Here is a 19,943-nt window from a genome sequence, read left to right on the forward strand (position 1 = left end):
CAAGAGAGAGAAACTATAGTTGCAGAACAGAGATGAAAGACCAACGCAGGTGCAGTGGAGATTAGAAAAGATTGGATTTGTTGAGAAACTGGATAGAAGGCATTATGCATAAGGTAAGAAGAAAGAAAAACACAGTAATAACAGTCATGACAGCAGGCAGAAGAAACTTGATCAAGAAGTTACAAGGAAAGAGAATATTTTTTAAAAAAAAATAGAGTCATGGAACAGAAAAAGCAGTAGGGGAGCAGAATGGGGACATTTTTAGGTGCTATTGTGGAGTACATCCAAGCTTTTGTATCTGATTGTACACAGGCTAGAGATTGAACATTGCTTTCAATAGAATTAGTGATACCGAACAAATAGAAACTACTAGCCAGGCAAGGAAAAGAGATCAAGCAGGGAGTTAGCCCAGTGGTGGGATTCAATTTTTTTTACTACCGGTTCTGTGGGTGTGGCTTGGTGGGCATGGCAGGGGAAGGATACTGTAAAATGTCCAGTTCTCAGAACTACTCAAAATTTCCGCTGCCGGTTCTCCCGAACTGGTCAGAACCTGCTGAATACCACTCTGAGTTAACCTTGAATCTTTGCATAACCACAAAAGACCTATGGCTGACCTTCCCCACTGAGTTCCATGATACCTTTTCTGATTGTTCCCAAGAGAAGTCAGGCAGACTGAAAAGATTCTTGTATTATAGGAAGAATTCAATAAAGTAGTCAACTTGAACCCCTTGTGTGTGAATCTGGTTGCTTGCACCTAACCAAGAAGTACCTTTACGATGTAGCTGACAGAAAAATATAATATTTTGGAATACCTGATGTAAAATGAAAGCATCCTTGTCTAAAGTATGAATCAGAATCTAATATTAATACTTATATTCAATTAGTTCCACTTGTTGCATCTTTAAAGGGGGGGGAGTATATTTGGGGATAAATAGAACAAAGTACTTGTCTGCAGGACAGTTGATCTCTCCTGTTCTAGAAAAATAAACCACTTCTGTATCATGCCAGGAAAACATCTGAGATGTATCTATATTAGTGACAGAACTTAGTCAAACATGAAGGGGTTTTTCCCAATTTATTGCCCTCTGGAAGTTTTGAAATATTACTCCAATCATCCTCCAAGCAGATTCATGTTGAGTAAGACTAATGAGAATTGTAATTAAATACTTTTGGAATCAGATCTGAGCAATCTATAAATAACCATAACAAAATAGTATAGTAGTTATATACAAAAGAAAAATTAATTTTTAAATTGCCAGTTTGTTGTCAGTTTTGTCAATAAAGAACTTGGAAGAGATATTGGAAATATATGCATTGCAGGATCTTTTCTAGGATCTCATTGTTTCTAGCTTAGGACTGAATTTCATGACAACTGAAATTCAGCTAAGAAATGTCCTGCAATGAGAGGAAAAATTCCCATACTTAAAAATAAAGAATATGACATCCAAACTGAGTGGGAAATGAGTTTTGGCTGGTGTCTCTTAAATGTGGGGTCACAATAAAGTGAAATCATATTCTGGAATGAACAAGATGACCAATAATTTAGTAGATATTTTCATGAATGAAGGCAAATATATATATTTCCCAGGATAATGTTGCAAAATCCATTCTGGGTAGGTCAGCAGGACCAGAGGATTAGTCTTCCAAGCTTTCGAACCCATGATGCAGCCCATCCTCAGGGAACTTCTCTCTACCAGAGTGTGTTCTTTGGGTTATTCTCTGTGATATTTATATGGTGCCTTGTGTATCCCTTTTTAGTTGTTGATTGGGATGTTGATGGCCAGCTATTAAAGCAGGGGTGGGCTTCAAATTTTTTAGCAAGGAACTCTCTGCCCTAATGACTGGCTGGATGGTCATGTGACTGGATGGGTGTGGCCAACTCTACATCACTTCTTTGCCCTAATTACCTAAAAAAAGATATATACAAAAAATGTGTTTATTATTTCATGCATTTAATACTTAAATAAAAGACTGGGTGAAACCAGGTGTAATGGTGGTTGTGAGAGGGATCTTAGAGTCTTAGTGGAGTTTCTGGTGAGTTAAGTGATTCTAATTATTTGGGAATTAATCCCCTAGTGGTTATGTTGTCTGATTTTCTCAACGGCTGTCCCTCGAAAGCACTGAGTGAATGGTTTATCTAGCTAGCAACATTTTTACCAGGTGTGAAATGCTCTTGGTTGAATATCCAGAATTCAATTAAGCCTATTAAGAGCTTTCCCTTTCTGCTTGTCTTTCTGAGGTTATTGAGGGCTCTTTGAGACCTGCAGAGTCTTAACTAAAGGCTTTCCTGAGCCCCTGCAAGCCCCCAGCAGCCCACCCCTGAGTCATTGGCTGTTGTTTCCTTGTGCTGTCAAGCCTCCTAAAATAGTGGTAAATCAGTACTCTTGCTGATTGATGAGGGGCCTCCTATCCAGGCTTTAATCACTTCCCTGACTATGTTTGTATCTGCTCATCCAATAATCTTAGTACCTGCAAAATTGAATTTATGCCCTTTTTCTTTGCAATGTGTGTCTACCAATGAGTTTTGGTCTCCTTGTCTGACCACTTGCTTGTGTTCTTGCAATCCAATGGTTACTTCCTCCCCATCGGTTCTACATAGTCACTGGAGGAATCCATGCAGGGAATCTAGTAGATTACATTGGAAATATATTTCAGCTCCGAGCAATCTTTATAATGCATAATTTGTCCTCATATGACAGTTTCTGGGCAGTGTGTGATGTCTACCTGCAGATCTCAGAAGTTGCATTCTACTGCTTCCGAAATGTTTTTGATGTATGGCAGGGTGTGCCAAGTAGTGGTCTTGTACCTTGTTTCTTCCTTTCTCTCCCTACTATGTTGCACAAACATCTTGTAACAAATGCTTATCGTATATATTTTCTCCATTTAAATGTCTTCCTCTTTGCACAGCCTACAGAACTTAATAAAGGAAGCTGTTTATGTATAAATATGCTGTGCAATATTTAGCATCTCGGACACTTTCTTTGTGTATAATTTTGATTAAATGTAACTTGGAATAAGATAGTAAGCTATTTCATGACAATGAAAGTGACTCCAGGTTGATTCCAGAGTGCTCTATCTCTTGTGTGTTCTTTTTCCTTTCCTCTCCTTTCAAAAGAAATGTGAATGTAATTTTTGAAATGGCATTTTTAATGAAATTTTAATCTGTCAAATCTCTTAGAATACTTTCTCTAGGGTTGACTTAAAGTCAATTATTTTTTATAAAAGATGAAGAACTAATTATAGTACAATAAGGATACATTCTTTTTTGATATAATATGTACATGTGTCATAAAAACTCTGCAAATACTTACCTTTTAGAGAGTATAGTTCAAACTGAAAATGTGAATCTATTACCCTTTTAAAGATTACTTTGTAATATTACTACAGCTTTTCATTAAGAACACATTTTTAATTTCCCTAGAAAATACATAATACACCTTCTGCTTTTCAACGAACTCAGTGGAATAACAGAAGACTAAATTATGGCTTCATTCTTGGTTTCATGTGAGGATACAGTCATCGGGGATTTAAGATGGATTTAAATGGTCAGGATTAAATAGATAAGGGTGATATTAGTTCTTTGCTTTCTTTTTAATTGCCATATAACCAGAACTACATGGAACAAATCAAATTAAGTAGTGAAAAAAAGATTTCATTCTTAGTGGATGAAATGCAGCATTTTATAAGAAATCCAGGTAAAATAGTAGGACTCCTTCTCCTTTCTCCTACTTCCTGAAATTATTCCAATCTGTGTAGCAGATATTTGAGAGTGGTCAGGAGAGAGAAGCAGATATTCTCTTACTAGTTCTGCTAACAGAAGTAATTTCATCCATCGGTGGGGGGAAGCCTCTTTGAATTTCATCCAGTGTCTTCCCTACTGCTAGGCAAGAATCTCAGACCTGATCTTTCCTTCAGACATAGTCTGTAAGGATTGGTACCATTTTGATTTTTAAAGTACTGTGCATTTGTAATCATAACTTTTTGGTAAGTTATTAGCTTAATAACTAATTAATAATTAATGACCTCTGTGATCATATTAAGAGCAACTGCATTCTCTTCGCTGACTATGTAAAGCTATTCAACACCACAGACAATACTGTTACCCTTCAAAAAGACCTCAACTATGTATCAGAATGGTCAAACAAATGGCAACTTCAAATCTCAACAAATAAATGCTCTGTCTTACATATTGGCAAAAAAAATAATCACAAAATAAAATACTAGCTGAATAGTCAAGACCTTGTTGATGATCCAAACTCTGTCAAGGACCTTGGAGTACTCATCTCTAATGATCTAAGTGCTAGAGCCCACTGTAACTACATAGCCTAAAAGGCATTAAGAGTTGTTAACCTAATCTTACGTAGCTTTTTCTCTGGTAATATCACACTACTAACTAGAGCATAAAAAACATTTGCTAAACCAATACTCGAATACAGCTCATCAGTCTGGAACCCACATTACGTATCTGATATTAACATAATTGAGAAAGTCCAGAAATATTTCACAAGAAGAGTTCTACACTCCTCTACTCGTTGCAGAATACCTTATGCCACCAGACTTGAAATTCTAGACCTAGAAAACCTAGAACTACACCGCCTTTGGTCCGATCTAAGTATAGTATATAAAATCATACATTGCAATATCCTACCGGTCAATGAATACTTCAGCTTCAACCATAACAATACAAGAGCAAACAATAGATACAAGCTCAAGTGTTAATCGCACCAAACTTGATTGCAGGAAATATGATTTCAGCAACAGAGTAGTCAATGTCTGGAATACTCTACCTGCCTCTGGTTTCTTCCCCAAACCCCAAAAACTTTAACCTTAGACTGTCTACTATTGACCTCACCCCTTTCCTAAGAGGTCTGTAGGGGGCACGCAGAAGCACACCAACGTGCTTACCGTCCCTGTCCTATTGTTTCTTTTATTTTTCTTATTTGTATCCATGTATTCATAACTATGTTTTTACTTATACTTATTATCTTGTAAGCAATTGACAAACCAATTAAAATAAATAAAAAAATAAAATAAATAAAATAAATTTTGGTTGGTAAGTTATTAGCTTACTTAGTTGTGTGGCATACATGGTTTTCTTTCTCCCAACCAATTCTAAAACCCAAAGACAGTCTCTTTATTTCACGCATCCTCTTTAAAATCATTTCCAGCAAAGTGCTGGTGAAGAAGGGAGATTCAGCAATGAGTACCTGTCAAGTTCAAATGTCTGTTTTTCCTCAGTATTTAGAGCAGTGCTGGACAGGGATTTTGCTAACTGTTGTGTTAGCAGGTACTAGAGACAACAGCAACTAAAATATCTCTTCTTCCCTTATGTCTTATTAGACATTTCCTAATAAGACTAGTTGCACTACAACTTGTGTTATACTTTGATTACACATTTTGTCTTCTTTTCTACATGTGAGAAAAACCACTTGCTGGTTATTTTTAGAAATAGAAAAAGGAAAGAATTTTTTTAATATAACTTTTTATATTTTTAGCTTTGCTGAGCTAAAGAAGAGTTCCTTCTCCTTTGAACACCATCCATTAATGGAAAGGGGAGATGTCAATTGAATAAAGAATTGGCAGCATAAAACATTGAATCTCAAATGCTGCTAATGTGATTGCTGTACACATCCATATATATTTATCCTTTATGATTCTCTATAAAATGTTTATTTTGGCTATTTTAAAAAGAAAGGTGCCTCCATATTGTACCACGTGTGGTTTACATAATAAGTGTAATTGTTCATAAAAACCTTTGGAAATGGATGTTTTAAGGTCAGAGATGCAGAAAGTTTACACAAGGGAATAAATGCCATGTCAGCTTGAAATCCTTGCATGTGCTTTGTTCCCATTTCTTATCATCTTATAGATCAGAGCACCCAACATGGCAGGAAAATGTTGGGTCTGTTTTCCTTTAGATTTAAAACAATATATCAAAATTTCTGACGACAAATGTTGCTGCTCTTCCAACTACCTGCCATTTCAGCATATCTGAAATGACCTTGCCCTACATGGCTCCTAACTTTCTTGGAAAATAAACAAGGTTAGGACCATCAGCTCCTACTCTGTTTCCCCCGAAAAGAAGACATTCTAAAAATAAGGCCTAGCATGTTTTTACGTATGTGCCTAATATAAGCCTTATCCCCAAAATAATCCCTTCTTAAGAGCCTGCACAGCCGGCCCATTCAATCTGGTTGCTCATGGTGCCGCCTCCATGAGGCGGGGTGGTGGTGGAGCTGCCCCACAAGCCCCACATTGGCTTACCTCAGGGCCCCCGCAACCAGGCCATCCATACCCCGAGACCTACATTGCGGCAGCAGCACCGGCAGCCACGTGCAGCAGGACCCGGTAATTTTCTTAACAGCCCCTTGTCTGTTTTTTTTAACCACTTTTTTTTTTTTCTTTTAATGTGAAAGAAATGATCAGAGGAGAAATCCTCTTTCAAACTCCTGTTCTAGAGTTTACTGGCTCTATTCTGAGAGCAATCACAGTGATCAAGATTTTGAGAGGGCTACTTCACTATCTCTTGTCTACCCTAGGCATATCACAAGATTCAGGAAATGGGTGGTGATCAGCATTTAATTAAAACCCTGTTTGTGGCATGTTTGTAAAGCAAATGCAAACTAAGTTGAAATCCACTGATATTAGTGTAGTAGTTGCAATGAATTGGCAGTCTTCAGAACCCTAATATCTATAGGTAGGTATCACAATGATAAATTTAAACTGTTGCAGACTGCCAATATTGTTAATTTATCATTTTTTGGTTTTATAAGTCTCCGCATATGTATTCTGAAATCTGATCTCAGTGCTATCCAGACTACTCTAGAGGAGCCTTTTTCAACCTGTTTACCCTGGAGTTGCTTTTGAAATAATGTTTAGGGGGTCAGACAATTCCTGTATAAAAAAGTCACACAAAAATAAAAAGTCACCATAGAATTAACTTCTGGCCTGTACAATCCATATTTTACAAATTTTACGTTATGGCTTGTAAAATGTCCCACCACTGTGCTAACATTGTGAAGTGCAAAAAGACCTCCAAAATATAAAGTTTGTATCTCCCAAACATGATCTCTGGTAGAACCAGCAGCAATTTCTCAAGAGACCTTAGTGCATGTCTATGGAATACTAGAGAAAAGCTAGTGTAGAGGTTGAGAGGAGATTCAGCAAATTATCTCGTTCCAGAGACTATGTTCTGTCTTACAGAATTTGGCTGAACAGTCAGCAGAATGAAAGATGGAGAGAAGCAGGATCCTGGGATTAGAAATTGGCTTCAGTTGATCTGCAGTAATGGGGAAGGCTGACACTGCCCTTCTGATGGTTCTTACAGAAAACAGATGGCACACATTTCTTAATGTCATGGCAGTCCAAAAACTCACATGATTTTTTTTTCAGCTTAATCTTCAATAAACATCTGATTGAACAAATTGAAATGCTTCTCTCTTTCTCCTAATCCTCTTGGGCTAAAATTCTTTGCAAACCATTGGGAGATGACATTATTTAATTATTCTTTAATTTTCATGGAAGAAAATTTCATTGTTATCACTGGGATTTAGTTTTCTGTAAGCTTATAATAACAGAAATAGAACCACTTAATTATTCCTTAGAAAAGTGTGTAGAACATTTCAACGTTAACATGAGAAACATTATTAGTTTTATTTAGGCTGATCTTTTGCTTGTCTTCTAGTTAGATGGTTAATGTATTCTTTATTCTCTGCCATCCAAAGCATACTTCATTAAATGCTTCTTTATTTTGCATTTAGTAGAATTAGTACATCAGTGACCTCCAAAGGAAAACAAAGTAGACACGTAACAGCTGCTAAGAAACATATTCTCATTTTCAATTCTTTAGATGTGACTCTAAGCATAACTTATGGAATGATAGCAGAAATGGACAGGGCAAGCTCTAGACTATATATGCACAGATCTCCATGACAAACTGCTTTGCTTCTCTTTATAACTGGAAAAATAGAATTACCCATGTTGCTTCTTTCTGTGTCTTACGCTTCAAGTTCTTAGAGTCAACTTTCCTGATCAAAATCCAATTATAGACAAAGGTGCCTTTCAAAACAATTTGTTACAGCTGAATGGAATTGCCAAAAGGTTAGAAAACTATCGGCACAAGCATGAGAGCAGCTTTAGATTCAGATTGTATTTAGATCCTTTTTCAGCTCTTCAAATGATCTGTAAGTATAAAGACGTTGACTTCCCAGATTTAGAAAGTTTTAATCCCTGTCTTTGGCATTGTTCATAGTCACTACAGCTAGGTAGTGTGCTTTGGGATTCTTAAGTTATGAAAATCTGAAAAGAAAACCATGCATTGGTTATTGGTGGCTGTCTGGAAATTATTTAAGTAAAATTAAATTAAAACAAAAGTGTAATGTCTACTAAAATTGTAACAAGTGTACTGGCAATAGCAGTATTTTTTACTTGAAAAGAATGAGCATCTTTCTAAAAGAAATGTAAAGGAAACAATCTGGTATAAGTTGTACTTTAAAAATAATGGGTGAGGAGCTCTTGATTCATAGAAAAAATATGATTCAGGGCACGCATAGCCATTGAGATATTGTCAGAAATACCTTAAATCAAGCATTTATTTATTTACATCTAATCTTTATTATTTTTATAAATAACTCAAGGCAGTGAACATACCTAATACTCTTTTTTTCTCCTATTTTCCCCACAACAACTTGTGAGATGAATTGCGCTAAGAGAGAGTGCCTGCCATAAAGTCACCCAGTGGCTTTCATCCTTAAAGTAGGACTAGAACTCACAGTCTCCTGGTTCCTAGGCCAACACTTTAAACACACTGGCTATCCAGGGATCAGTCACCTGCTGTAGAAACCCCAGAGAAATAAGCAGTTGCCTTAAGGTGTTCCTGAGAAGTATCTTTATGTGCAACAACATATATTCCAAACCAGTGGTGTGATTCAAATTTTTTTACTACCGGTTCTGTGGGCGTGGCTTGATGGGCTTGGCAGAGGAAGGATACTATAAAATCTATAGGCAGAGGTGGTATTTGCCAGTTCTCTGAACTACTCAAAAATTCCGCTATTGGTTCTCCAGAACTGGTCAGAACCTGCTGAATACCACCTCTGTTCCAAACCACATTTTGCTTTTTATAGATACTGTAAATAACTTTATTAAGTAACTATATTAAATATGTCTAAGACTTGATACATGGCAAACAGTATCAAGATTGGGACTGTAGGCTATATGTATTTTTCCTTTGAATTGAAGTTCTGTGTCCTCCCAATTTCTAGGAGCTGAACCTTAATTTCAATTTTCTGTGTATATGTAATTTAAAAAAAAAGTAATTTTGGTTTAGTAATGAAATGATTTTTTTTCCATGGGTAGGACAAAAAGAAGCTTGTTAAACAGCCAACTGAGAGGAGCTAAATTGTTACAGAGAAGAGCTTTAATTAGAAAAAATAATGTCTTTTAAGAGGCCACAATTGCAACTTTTAATTGTTGAACTGTACACATTACTAATACACACACACACACACACACACACACACACTATACTGTACATGTGTTGAGCATTTTACTGTCAATTTTCCCACTAATGGTAAATCCAAAAATGGTAAATCCAAAAACTCAGGAGTGATGTGAAAGCAGTTCAGTGACTGAATGCAGTAATTCACAATTGTTTTCTTAGTAGAAGCCTGGATTGGGCCTCTCCAGTTGCATAAGCCTGAAACTGGCTTGTATAATTGTTCACAGTTTTTTCAGTCATGGTAAGGAGAATTCAGCAAAAAATGAAATCTGGTCTTAAAACCCAGTTAGGCTATCCCCAACTGTTTGCAGATAATAAGACTTGATTTCCATATACTAAGTACCCTTTTGCTTCATAGTCCAAAATTTTTTATATTGTTGAATCCTTCAAAATCAAATATTACACCATCTTTTAAAGAGAGGGAAATTCACTGGATGAATGCAGTAGTACTGTTCTAGTCTAAGTGTCTTAATCTCTCCAAGATGTGACTAATAAAATAATCCAAAATTAGCTAAGATATAAGACTTAGTCAAGTGTTGTATTTGTAAAGGCTGGAGCTTGGAAAATGTAAACCTTTACTCTCAGCCACTCCATTCATAAACCATCTATAAAAATAACACTGTCCATGGTCTACTAATAAGGAGAGGCTGTCTGGAGTATCAATAATTTTCCCTTCATTCTGGAGAGATTACACTGACTCAGATCCAGCATCCAGTGGTGATTCTGCTTACAAAGCTGTCAAAATCCAGAAAGGTGTCCACTCACCATGGAATATATAGGAAACATTGCTAAAATCAAGATTTAGTTGTGGGAATAAAAATTAATATTAAATAACAAAGGATTACTGTTCTACCAACATCAGCGACAATGTTTCGGAATCTCACATTTCTTGTACACCAAGGAAGCTTCTTTTTTAGAGATACATATGTCAGGTATTGTTTTCAAGAAGACATGAAAACCTGTGTTCCATCTTTTAAAAGTTTAACTCCTGATGTAATGTTACATGATTCTTTGATAATAATCTCGTTCAGCAATGGGATTGACTTAAATTCCTATATCACTGGATCCTGTGGTGATAATAGCTGTCAAAGAGATTCTGTCGGACTCATAATAGCTTGTGTCATATAACATACAGTATATTATTACAGTTAGGACTATTCCTACAGTAGTTCAATGACATTTGTGATGATAATTGCACTTTTGAAACATGTAAGTAATAACAGAATTGTGGCTTTTCAGCTGCGGAAGCGGAGAAATGGAAGTTCAACTCTTCCTTCCTGCTGTGATCATGACAGATATCTCACAAAATATTGTCTTTGGACAAAGACAGATGCTTTGAGTGGGAATTTTTTTTGATGGGGTCATATTTATTCCTACAGTTGCAATTTCTGCACTAAAAATGTTCATTTATACAAGTAATGCATATAGCCCTAAAATTTTGATGCCATTTGTTTTATTTATTTATTTATTTATTTGATTTGTCAATTGTTTACAAGATAATAAGTACAAGTGTATACATAGTTGTGAATATATGAAATGGGTACATATAAGAAAAATAAAAGAATAAGAGAAACAATAGGACAGGGACGGTAGGCACGTTGGTGCGCTTTATGCAGCCCCCTACAGACCTCTTAGGAAAGGGGTGAGGTCAATAGTAGACAGTCTAAGGTTAAAGTTTTTGGGGTTTGGGAAGAGACTACAGAGTCGGGTAGAGTATTCCAGACATTGACCACTCTATTGCTGAAGTCGTATTTCCTGCAATCAAGTTTGGTGCGGTTTACTTTGAGTTTGTATCTGTTGTGTGCTCTTGTGTTGTTATGGTTAAAGCTGAAGTATTCATTGACAGGTAGGACATTGCAATGTATGATTTTATATACCATGCTTAAGTCGGACCGAAGACGGCGAATTCGAGGTTTTCTAGTTTTAGAATTTCGAGTCTGGTGGCGTAAGGTATTCTATAACGGGTAGAAGAGTGGAGAACTCTTCTTGTGAAATACTTCTGGACTTTCTCAATTGTGTTAATATCACATACGTGATAAGGATTCCAGACTGATGAACTGTATTCGAGTATTGGTCTAGCAAATGTTTTGTATGCTCTGGTTAGTAGTGAGATATTACCAGAGAAAAAGCAACGTAGGATTAGGTTAACAACTCTTAATGCCTTTTTGGCTATGTAGTTGCAGTGAGCTCTAGCACTTAGATCATTAGAGGTGAGTATTCCCAGGTCCTTTACAGAGCTTGGGTCATCAACAAGATCTTGACTATTCAGCTTGTATTTTATTTTCTGATTTTTTTTACCAATATGTAAGACAGAGCATTTATTTGTTGAGATTTGGAGTTGCCATATGTTAGACCATTCAGATACATAGTCTAGATCTTTTTGAAGGGTAGTAGTATTGTCTGTGGTATTGAATAGCTTTACATCATCAGCGAAGAGAACGCAATTGCTCTTGATATGATCACAAAGGTCGTTTATGTAGATTATGAAGAGAGTTGGTCCTAGAACACTGCCTTGGGGAACACCACTATTGACAGGTACTGGATTTGATAGGGCGTTCCCAATTTTGACCATTTGTTGTCTGTTTGACAGGAATGCTTCTATCCAGTTATTCAGTTGTCCAGAGATACCATAAGATTTTATTTTTAGGAGTAGTTTGTCGTGTACCACTGAATCAAAGGCTTTGCAGAAGTCTATGTAGATTGCGTCTATTGCTTTGCCCTGGTCGAGTTGAGTAGTCCATATGTTTTTGCAGTGTAAGAGTTGCAGATTACAGGATAGTTTTTTTCTGAAACCAAATTGTTTATTGGAGAGTAGGTTGTTGGTCTCTAAATGGAGGATGATGGATTGGTTAATAATTGATTCCATGACTTTACAGGTGACGCAGCATAAGGAGATTGGTCTGTAATTTTCAACTAGGCTTGGGTCTCCCTTTTTGAAGATGGGAATGACTGTGGCTTGTAACCATAGGTTGGGCAAGGAGCTGGTTCTGAAAGATCTTTCAAAGATTATGCTTAGAGGTTTGGCTATGGCAGCGGATAGTTTTCTTAAGAAGTAGGCACATATTCCATCCGGTCCAATAGATAGAGATGGTTTTAGGTTGCGTAGTGCTTTTTCAACGTTGTCTACTGTAAAATCGATATGTATTAGATCATTATTGTTGTCTGTGGTACGGCTAGGAAACATTGGGCATGATCCATTACTGTTTACAAACACTGAGCCGAAGAATGTGTTAAAGATGTTGGCTTTAATGGTGTCGTCGCTGCAGTCTTTACCATCAGGTCCTATCAAGGGAGGGATGGACCTTGAGTCTTTTAGTTTGTTGTTTACAAAATTGTAAAAAGCACGGGTGGAATTGGTGCTTAGAAGGTTTTCCTCTTGTTTAATGTGGTAATTGGTGCATTCGGTCTTTATCTGGTGGCATAAATTTTTATATCGGTTTTTGAAATTAGCAACGTGACCAGATTTGTTTTTCCGCCAGAGTGATCTCTTTTGGATTGAAGTTTCCTTATTGATATGGGTAATCTGCTTTTTTGTTTTGTTTTTGGAGTTGTTGTTGGAACATATAGTTTGATGACTCTTTTGACTTCAAGTAAAAATATGTTGTAATGGTCTTCAACAGTATTGCATCCAGTGAATAGAGATTGCCAATCGAGGGATGAGAGATCGTTATCTATAAGATCATAGTTGCCTTTTTGAAGTTACAACTAGGGATGACATCATTGTGGTGATTTTTGTGTGGACGTATGTTGAGGCAAAAGTCAATCATATTGTGATCACTACTGGAAAAGGGTTCTTTGGTTTGTATTCGGTAAATTAAATTCAAACTATTGCAGAAGATGAGATCGAGGCAGTTGTTCAGTCTAGTGTTGTTGGTTACTAGTTGTTCAAGACCTAGATTTGTAATAGCATTGAAGAAGGTTGTGTGTATGATTTCAGTTGTACAATCATTTAGGGTCCAGTCAATATGAGGTAGATTGAAATCTCCAAGAAAGATAAAAGGGTATGGGCAGGATGTAGCCCATGTTAGTAGTGTATTTAGCTTGTTTACATGTTCGATGTCATAATCAGGTGCTCTGTAACATAGTAAGAATCGAATTGTGATATTTAAGGATAGTTCACAGATGATGGTTTCAGGAAGGGCAAGCTCCTGGGTAACTTGGATATTTTTAGATGTAAGGATTTTTTATAGAATATAGCAACACCACCTCCTCGACGATTTTCACGATCTGATCGGTAAACATGATAGTCTCTTACTGTGGTAATGGAGTCGGGAGAGATGCATTGAGCCATGTTTCACAGACAAATATAATGTCGAAGTTAGCCATATTTAAGAGGATGAGAAATTCAGGTATTTTATTCACGAGGCTTCTTGCATTGAGTAGTTTGCATTTAAGTCCGGGAGCAGTTGGGATTGAGGTAGTTGGGGCGTGCGTGCCTAGTCTTGAGTGATGGTGGGTGGTGGGTAGTTTTGGGTGATGGTGGGTGGTGGTAGGTGGTTGAGGTAGGGTAGTGGTTGAGGGTAAAAGTTGGGTATTGGGTTGCGTGTCTTACTTTTGATGCAGTCAGCATGGTAGTCAATGTACAGGTCCTTCTCTCCGTTGTCTAGACGGGTTTTGAGTTCGATGCGGAGTGCACGGGAGCGGGCACGTTGCTGTATGGTTAAGTCAGGCGGCAACGGAGGTTTTTGTGGTTGGTGTTGGTTTTGGCGAGTGAGTTTATAGTGTAAATGAGTTTACGTTTGCTTGATTCATTTTTGCAAATGATCCTGCACAAGCGTGGGGCCACAGAGCCGTCTCTATTTTTAAGCTCTCGGTCAATGCGGGAAATGTCAAGTATTTCATCGCCGGAGATGGTTGATGCTTGGTAATCTCTGATGATGTTTCGGACAGTTGTGATGTCATCATTGACAATGCTGTCTTCTAGTCCAAATAAGATGGCGTTTGGACGTTTCCGTTCACGCTCAACAGCTTCTCTGATGAGGATTGGGATATCAATATTTGTCTGGGTTGCGTTTATTTGTGGATTGGGTTTTGGATTGGATTGTGGTTGTTGGGTGGAGATGTGGTTTGTGGCTATTTGATGTTCAGGTTTTTGTGTTGTGTCTTTTTTTCAAGGTTGGTTATTCTTTCTTTTACGGCGTCCAGGGATGCTAATATGGTGTTGAGGGATGTTTTAATGGTTTCGATGGTTGAGGATGTTTCAATGGTTTCAATGTTTGGGGATGTTTTGATGGTTTCGGCGGTATCATCTCTTTTAGACAGATCTAGTTTGGATATGCATATTTTGCAGAAATATGGAAACTCATTGGATGATTCTAGGTATCGAATCATTTGCTCAGGTAATCCCAAGCAGTCATGGTGGGTGTATTTTTACACAGAGAACATTTGATGGAGTATTTATTATCTATTAGATTTTTGCAGCATTTAAGGCATGTGCAGGAGTCTTGAAGTTCATTGGTGCAGGAGTCTTGTAGTTCATTGGTGGGGATTGTCTTCTCATTGAGTTGTGGTTTGAGGTAGGATTTTCTTTTTGGCATGGTAATATTGGTAAAATAGTACGTTGATTGAATTAATTAAATGAACAATTTAGGGTAATCTATATAGTCAATATTACATCAAACAATATCAAACAATCTATTGTAGTAATCTCTCAAGTCAGATAGTATTTCTAAGCAACAATCAGCCTGGTCAATTAATTACTCTAATCACTAGTCAATTATTTACACTAATCATTACTCACACTGTTCATTTAAATCCACTAAATCAAAGATTTTACTATTCAATTAAATTGCATGGATTTTGGTCTTTTAAACTAGTCAGTAATCATACTATTTGTACTAAACACTCTAATCACACTAATTTGGTATGCCTGTTGCACTAAGAGTTGACAATTGCAGGCAGTTGCAGTCTTTAACAAGTTATCTATCCAACTCATAATATAGTATATTGTAATCATTATATTTAAAATGTCCATTTCTATTGATATACAATTTTCTGCTTATCTTCAGTCAGCTTAATTACTATAGATGGGAGAATACTGACATATATTGGGTTCTTTTCAAACAACTTCTCCAATTCTCAAGATAGGAAATATTTTCACATGTCAGGACATTGAACCCAACTTTAGCAGAGATTGAGCAATGTTAACATATAAAAGCAGGCAAGTTCCTCTCATAATATCATGCCACTTTCTATTAGATATGCTGTTTGTCTTAAACACCGGACATTAGGAAGATGGATTTCTAACAAGAACATAGGATTAGATTGTTTTATTTATTGTTAATCTAAACTTTCTTAACACAAATATTTTAAAAGATGTGTATGTTTTACGTCAAATATCATGCACACAATTTAATGCATTAAAAAGGATCTCCAGTTATGATGTTTGAAACAATGTCTAATGGATTTAATAGAGCAGGCATGCTGAAGTGAAGTGAAGTGAAGTGAAGACCATAAGAGGCAGGGAAAATATATACACACACACATATTCAAGACAATATGTATTCACAGTCACCCAGGGCTACAGAATAGAGTCATACTTTGCTGAAAATACATTATCTCCAGACAAATAGCTAAAACAATTCAAGTGATTTGCCACCTTGCTGAACCTTTCCCCTAGCTGCCCTGGAGGTCTACTGGACCGACAGCCAACTGTCATGCGAAAGGTTTTAGTTACAGTGGAGCGATTAATCTCAGGCTATCTCTGTAGCTTCAGACCATGAGCAATGAGGAGAGGACGCCCAAGCTCTCAGAGTGAAAAGGGAGGGATATAGAGCCACCCATAATTGCTCACCCTGAGGGGCATTTGTCATCCTGGAGGGACTTGCCATCTGTCCTTGTTAACATTTGTTTCCTGGAACAGTTAGCAAATTCAAAGGTGTCAAAAGATAAAAGAGGTAGAGATCAACATTTAGTGGATTTAACAATTAATTCTAGAATTGTTACTGGATCAGTGACTTGACCCAGAATTTAATAGTGCAGCTTTGAGGTCAGGAGCATGGCATGGGGTAGAGAGCTAATTCCAAAGAGCATCTAATTTTTTTTTTTTTTTAAATGTGATATTCTTTCTTCTATTCTCACAGTAACTCACAAATGCATTTTTTAAAAAGAAAAGTGACATGATTTGAGGGCTGTGGTTTCTTCTATAGCTCCAAGCAACTTGAAAGTAATTGATGTGTCTGCTGCAGTAAAATCTGTGTAAAATCTGTGGCAGATTTTACTTTTATTCCAGTTGTTTTCATCTCTTTTCCTTTAGGTGTAAATTTGTTTTAAATCAAGGGGAAAAGCAGAGAGTCTCAAAGAGCATAAGGAGCTGTAATCCTAAATCTTATTGTAATACTGCTCTTTCTATTCCTACAGATTAAAGATCGGATATAACTTAAAAGAAGCAGCATTCTAATCACTACATATTGGACGTGGGTCTCCTTTGACATCAGAAACCGAAAATGAGGTTGCCATGGGAACTACTCGTACTGCAATCGTTCATGTTGTGCCTTGCAGGTAATGTGTCATTTTTAAAACTTTTTCCCTCTCGTTTATTTCTGATTTTTAAATGCCACTGTAATATTACACATTCATTCCAAAGGCCACTGTGCTTTGTATGTGAATGATACAGCAGCAACAATAGCTGTCTTCCTAGCTTGCATTTAACTAAAATGGTTGAATTGATTCCACAATGCTTTTAACTTCTTTCTTTTATTACTGCTAGTATTTTCCATGCTTAGTTCAAGGTGCTTCAAAGTTCAACCATTCTATTTGGTTTTGTGTGTGTAAATTTAGAGTGGTTTGTTGATAGCAGCTGTTCTCTATCCCATCCTAAACACTCCAACTATAAGAAAGCACTTTTTAAAGAAACTAGAGTTTGACTGGTTTTTTTTATTATGTCTGATTGTGAATAGTGTAACTACAAAGTGAATAATAAAATACAGAAATGGAATCCCTGATCCTTGTTTTCTGTTAATTTGGAGACTTTGATATTTTTTTCTCTCTCAGCCTTCATCTCCCTTTTTATATAAAGCTTCCCTATACTTGCATGTGTTTGATGGAAATAAGGATTTATTAAAATTTTAATATGTGGTGTGCAGTTTTTACATAATGAGGGGTGAGATTCATGTGGTGGTCAGAAATGTTGATCCTTTAAGCTGCACTGGGTTTTTAAACTTCGCAAAAACAAATCAAAACAATTTTTGAGGGGGAAAAAGACTGAGTTAATTGTGATAGGTACCTGCAGCAAACCATGATTTCATTAAAAAGACATTACAGAGTGACAATGCAAGCTCCATCTCATATGTATTTGAAAAGAATATTGATGAAAAGAGCAGAATTACCATTATTTTGCTACACACAAAAATAGTTATAGCACTTAAACCTATATACCACTCCACAGTGCTTTACAGCCCTCTTTAAGTGGTTTACAGTCAGCAAATTGCCCACAACAATCTGGATCCTCATTTTATTGACCTTGGAAGGATAGAAGGCTGAGTCAACCTTGAGTCTGATGAGATTCAAACTGCTGGCAGCCAGCAGTCACCAGAAGTAGCCTGCAGTTCTGCATTCTAACCGTCTCCTGTCTAGACAGAAAAATAGCAGCCATCCTTAGAAACCCCAAAGATAAAATTGACCTGGAAAACCAAGGCATATACGAAGTCCCCTGTGCATCATGCCCGGCCACATACATTGGACAGACCAATAGAAGAATAAGTACCCGCCTGGATGAACACAAAAATGCAGTCAAAAAGCTGGAACACACTTCCTCACTAGTCCAACACATGGAAGCCACAGGTCATAGCATCAACTTCAATGGCACCAAAACCCTAGCCACTATAGAAAACCCCAGCCACAGAATCATCAGAGAAGCCATAGAGATTGAAAAAAGACCAGAAAGCATGAATAGAAGAGATGATTCCACCAGACTGTCAATCATTTGGAAGCCTGCACTCACAAACAAAAAAATCTCCACACCACTAGCCAGACAAGCACTTGGGCACAAACAGATCCCCCCTGATACCTCCAGCTCAAACACACCCCAACCAGGCACCCAGATGAAACCTAGCTTCCTAACTAATGATAGCCGTCCGTTTACCCGGAGCCAAGCTGCACTAAAGGCCTCCAATAAAGTAACACAATGTTGCCAGCCAATCAAGATACAAAAAGAGCCAAAAAACAGACAGAAGATATTAGAAACACCAATCAAGCAGAGCACAGCAAACTCCAAGACCAATAAACACAGACCAAGACTCCCAACCAATCAGGATAAAGAAAAAACCATTCTGGCACAGCAATAGGCTGCCCCAAATTTAAATCTGAAACCACTGTAAAAGTCTGACTCACAGATGAACACTATACAGAAGCCTGATGATGGCAGATGAGATTCTGCCGAAACGTTGCTACAACTTTAAAAGCACAACTACAATGACGTGGGAAAATACCCGAACAAAGCTGAATGACACACACACACACACACACACACACACACACACACACACAATACATACATATATATATATATATATATATATATATATATATATATATATATATATATATATCTTCTCTTTAAGAACTTAGTGTGTATTTTAAGAATGTACCAAGCAGAACTCGAGTGAGAGTTATGTGTTATATCGAATGTTATAATTGTAAAGGCATAATTGAAGTTTATATAAGAGTTGAATGGACAAAAATTAAAAGATACAAAGGTGTCATACTCCAATCAGTAACTACAGGGAAAATTTTTGCTTAATGAGAAAAGAAAATATGAAATTGAAACAGGATAGACAAAAGTATAAATATAATGATTAGAAAGATATTGAAGCTTAGAAAAAGATATATATAACTGAATTTAGAAAGGAATGAGATAATTCAAAGCAAAGTTGAGAAAACCAAGGGAAGCGAAAAATTATTGAGAAAATGTTAAAATAGTAATGAGATATGGAATAGAACACAAAGACGAATATGAAATTGAGTTTGTGTCTTTATGGAGAAGGGATTACCCAGGACCATGCTATTCTCAAAAAACATTGTTTTACTTGTATTATGTTTTGTGAAAACCCAAATAAAATTTTTACAAAAAAAAAAAAAAAAATGACATCAACTTTCTTCAAGAAGTCATACTTCTCTTTACAGCAAGCAAGCCAGTAACAACGTTTGAATGGAAAGATGGCACAAAAAGTTGATATTTGTCATAAAAAGCAAACTTTTAAAAACGGAAGCTCTGCCAAGCAGCCCTCTATAACTAACAAGTGGCTGGTTCATTGCTTATGCTGGTTCATTGCTTATTTGCTATGATATGGTTTTCAGATTGTAAATGGTTCAGTTAAAACTTGTGTTAAGCAAAAAAAAAAAGTATATTGTGTGTTTTACTACTTGATACTTAGCATTTGGGAAGGCAAGCAAATTGTTTATGAAGTTCATGAAGTGATAGCTGGGGTTTTTTTTGTACTGTCCAATG

The 19,943-nt window shown here is 36.7% G+C and overlaps 1 protein-coding gene across 5 annotated transcripts in view; it reads left to right on the forward strand.

Annotated features, from left to right (window-relative positions):
• LOC113418127 (contactin-4-like) overlaps positions 1-19,943 on the forward strand; it is a 356,259-nt gene that overhangs the window by 41,710 nt on the left and 294,606 nt on the right. For all 5 annotated transcript variants that reach the window (XM_087954600.1, XM_087954599.1, XM_087954602.1 and 2 more), the window contains exon 2: positions 16,856-16,996. In XM_087954600.1, the coding sequence (XP_087810726.1) occupies positions 16,942-16,996 (55 nt within the window). In that variant the 5' untranslated portion in view covers positions 16,856-16,941. The remainder of the gene's footprint in view (positions 1-16,855; positions 16,997-19,943) is intronic.

Source organism: Notechis scutatus, chromosome 2, assembly GCF_049901735.1.
Source record: "Notechis scutatus isolate UNSWTSFEM ecotype Mainland chromosome 2, rNotScu1.2, whole genome shotgun sequence".
NCBI classification, from domain to species: Eukaryota; Metazoa; Chordata; class Lepidosauria; order Squamata; family Elapidae; genus Notechis; species Notechis scutatus.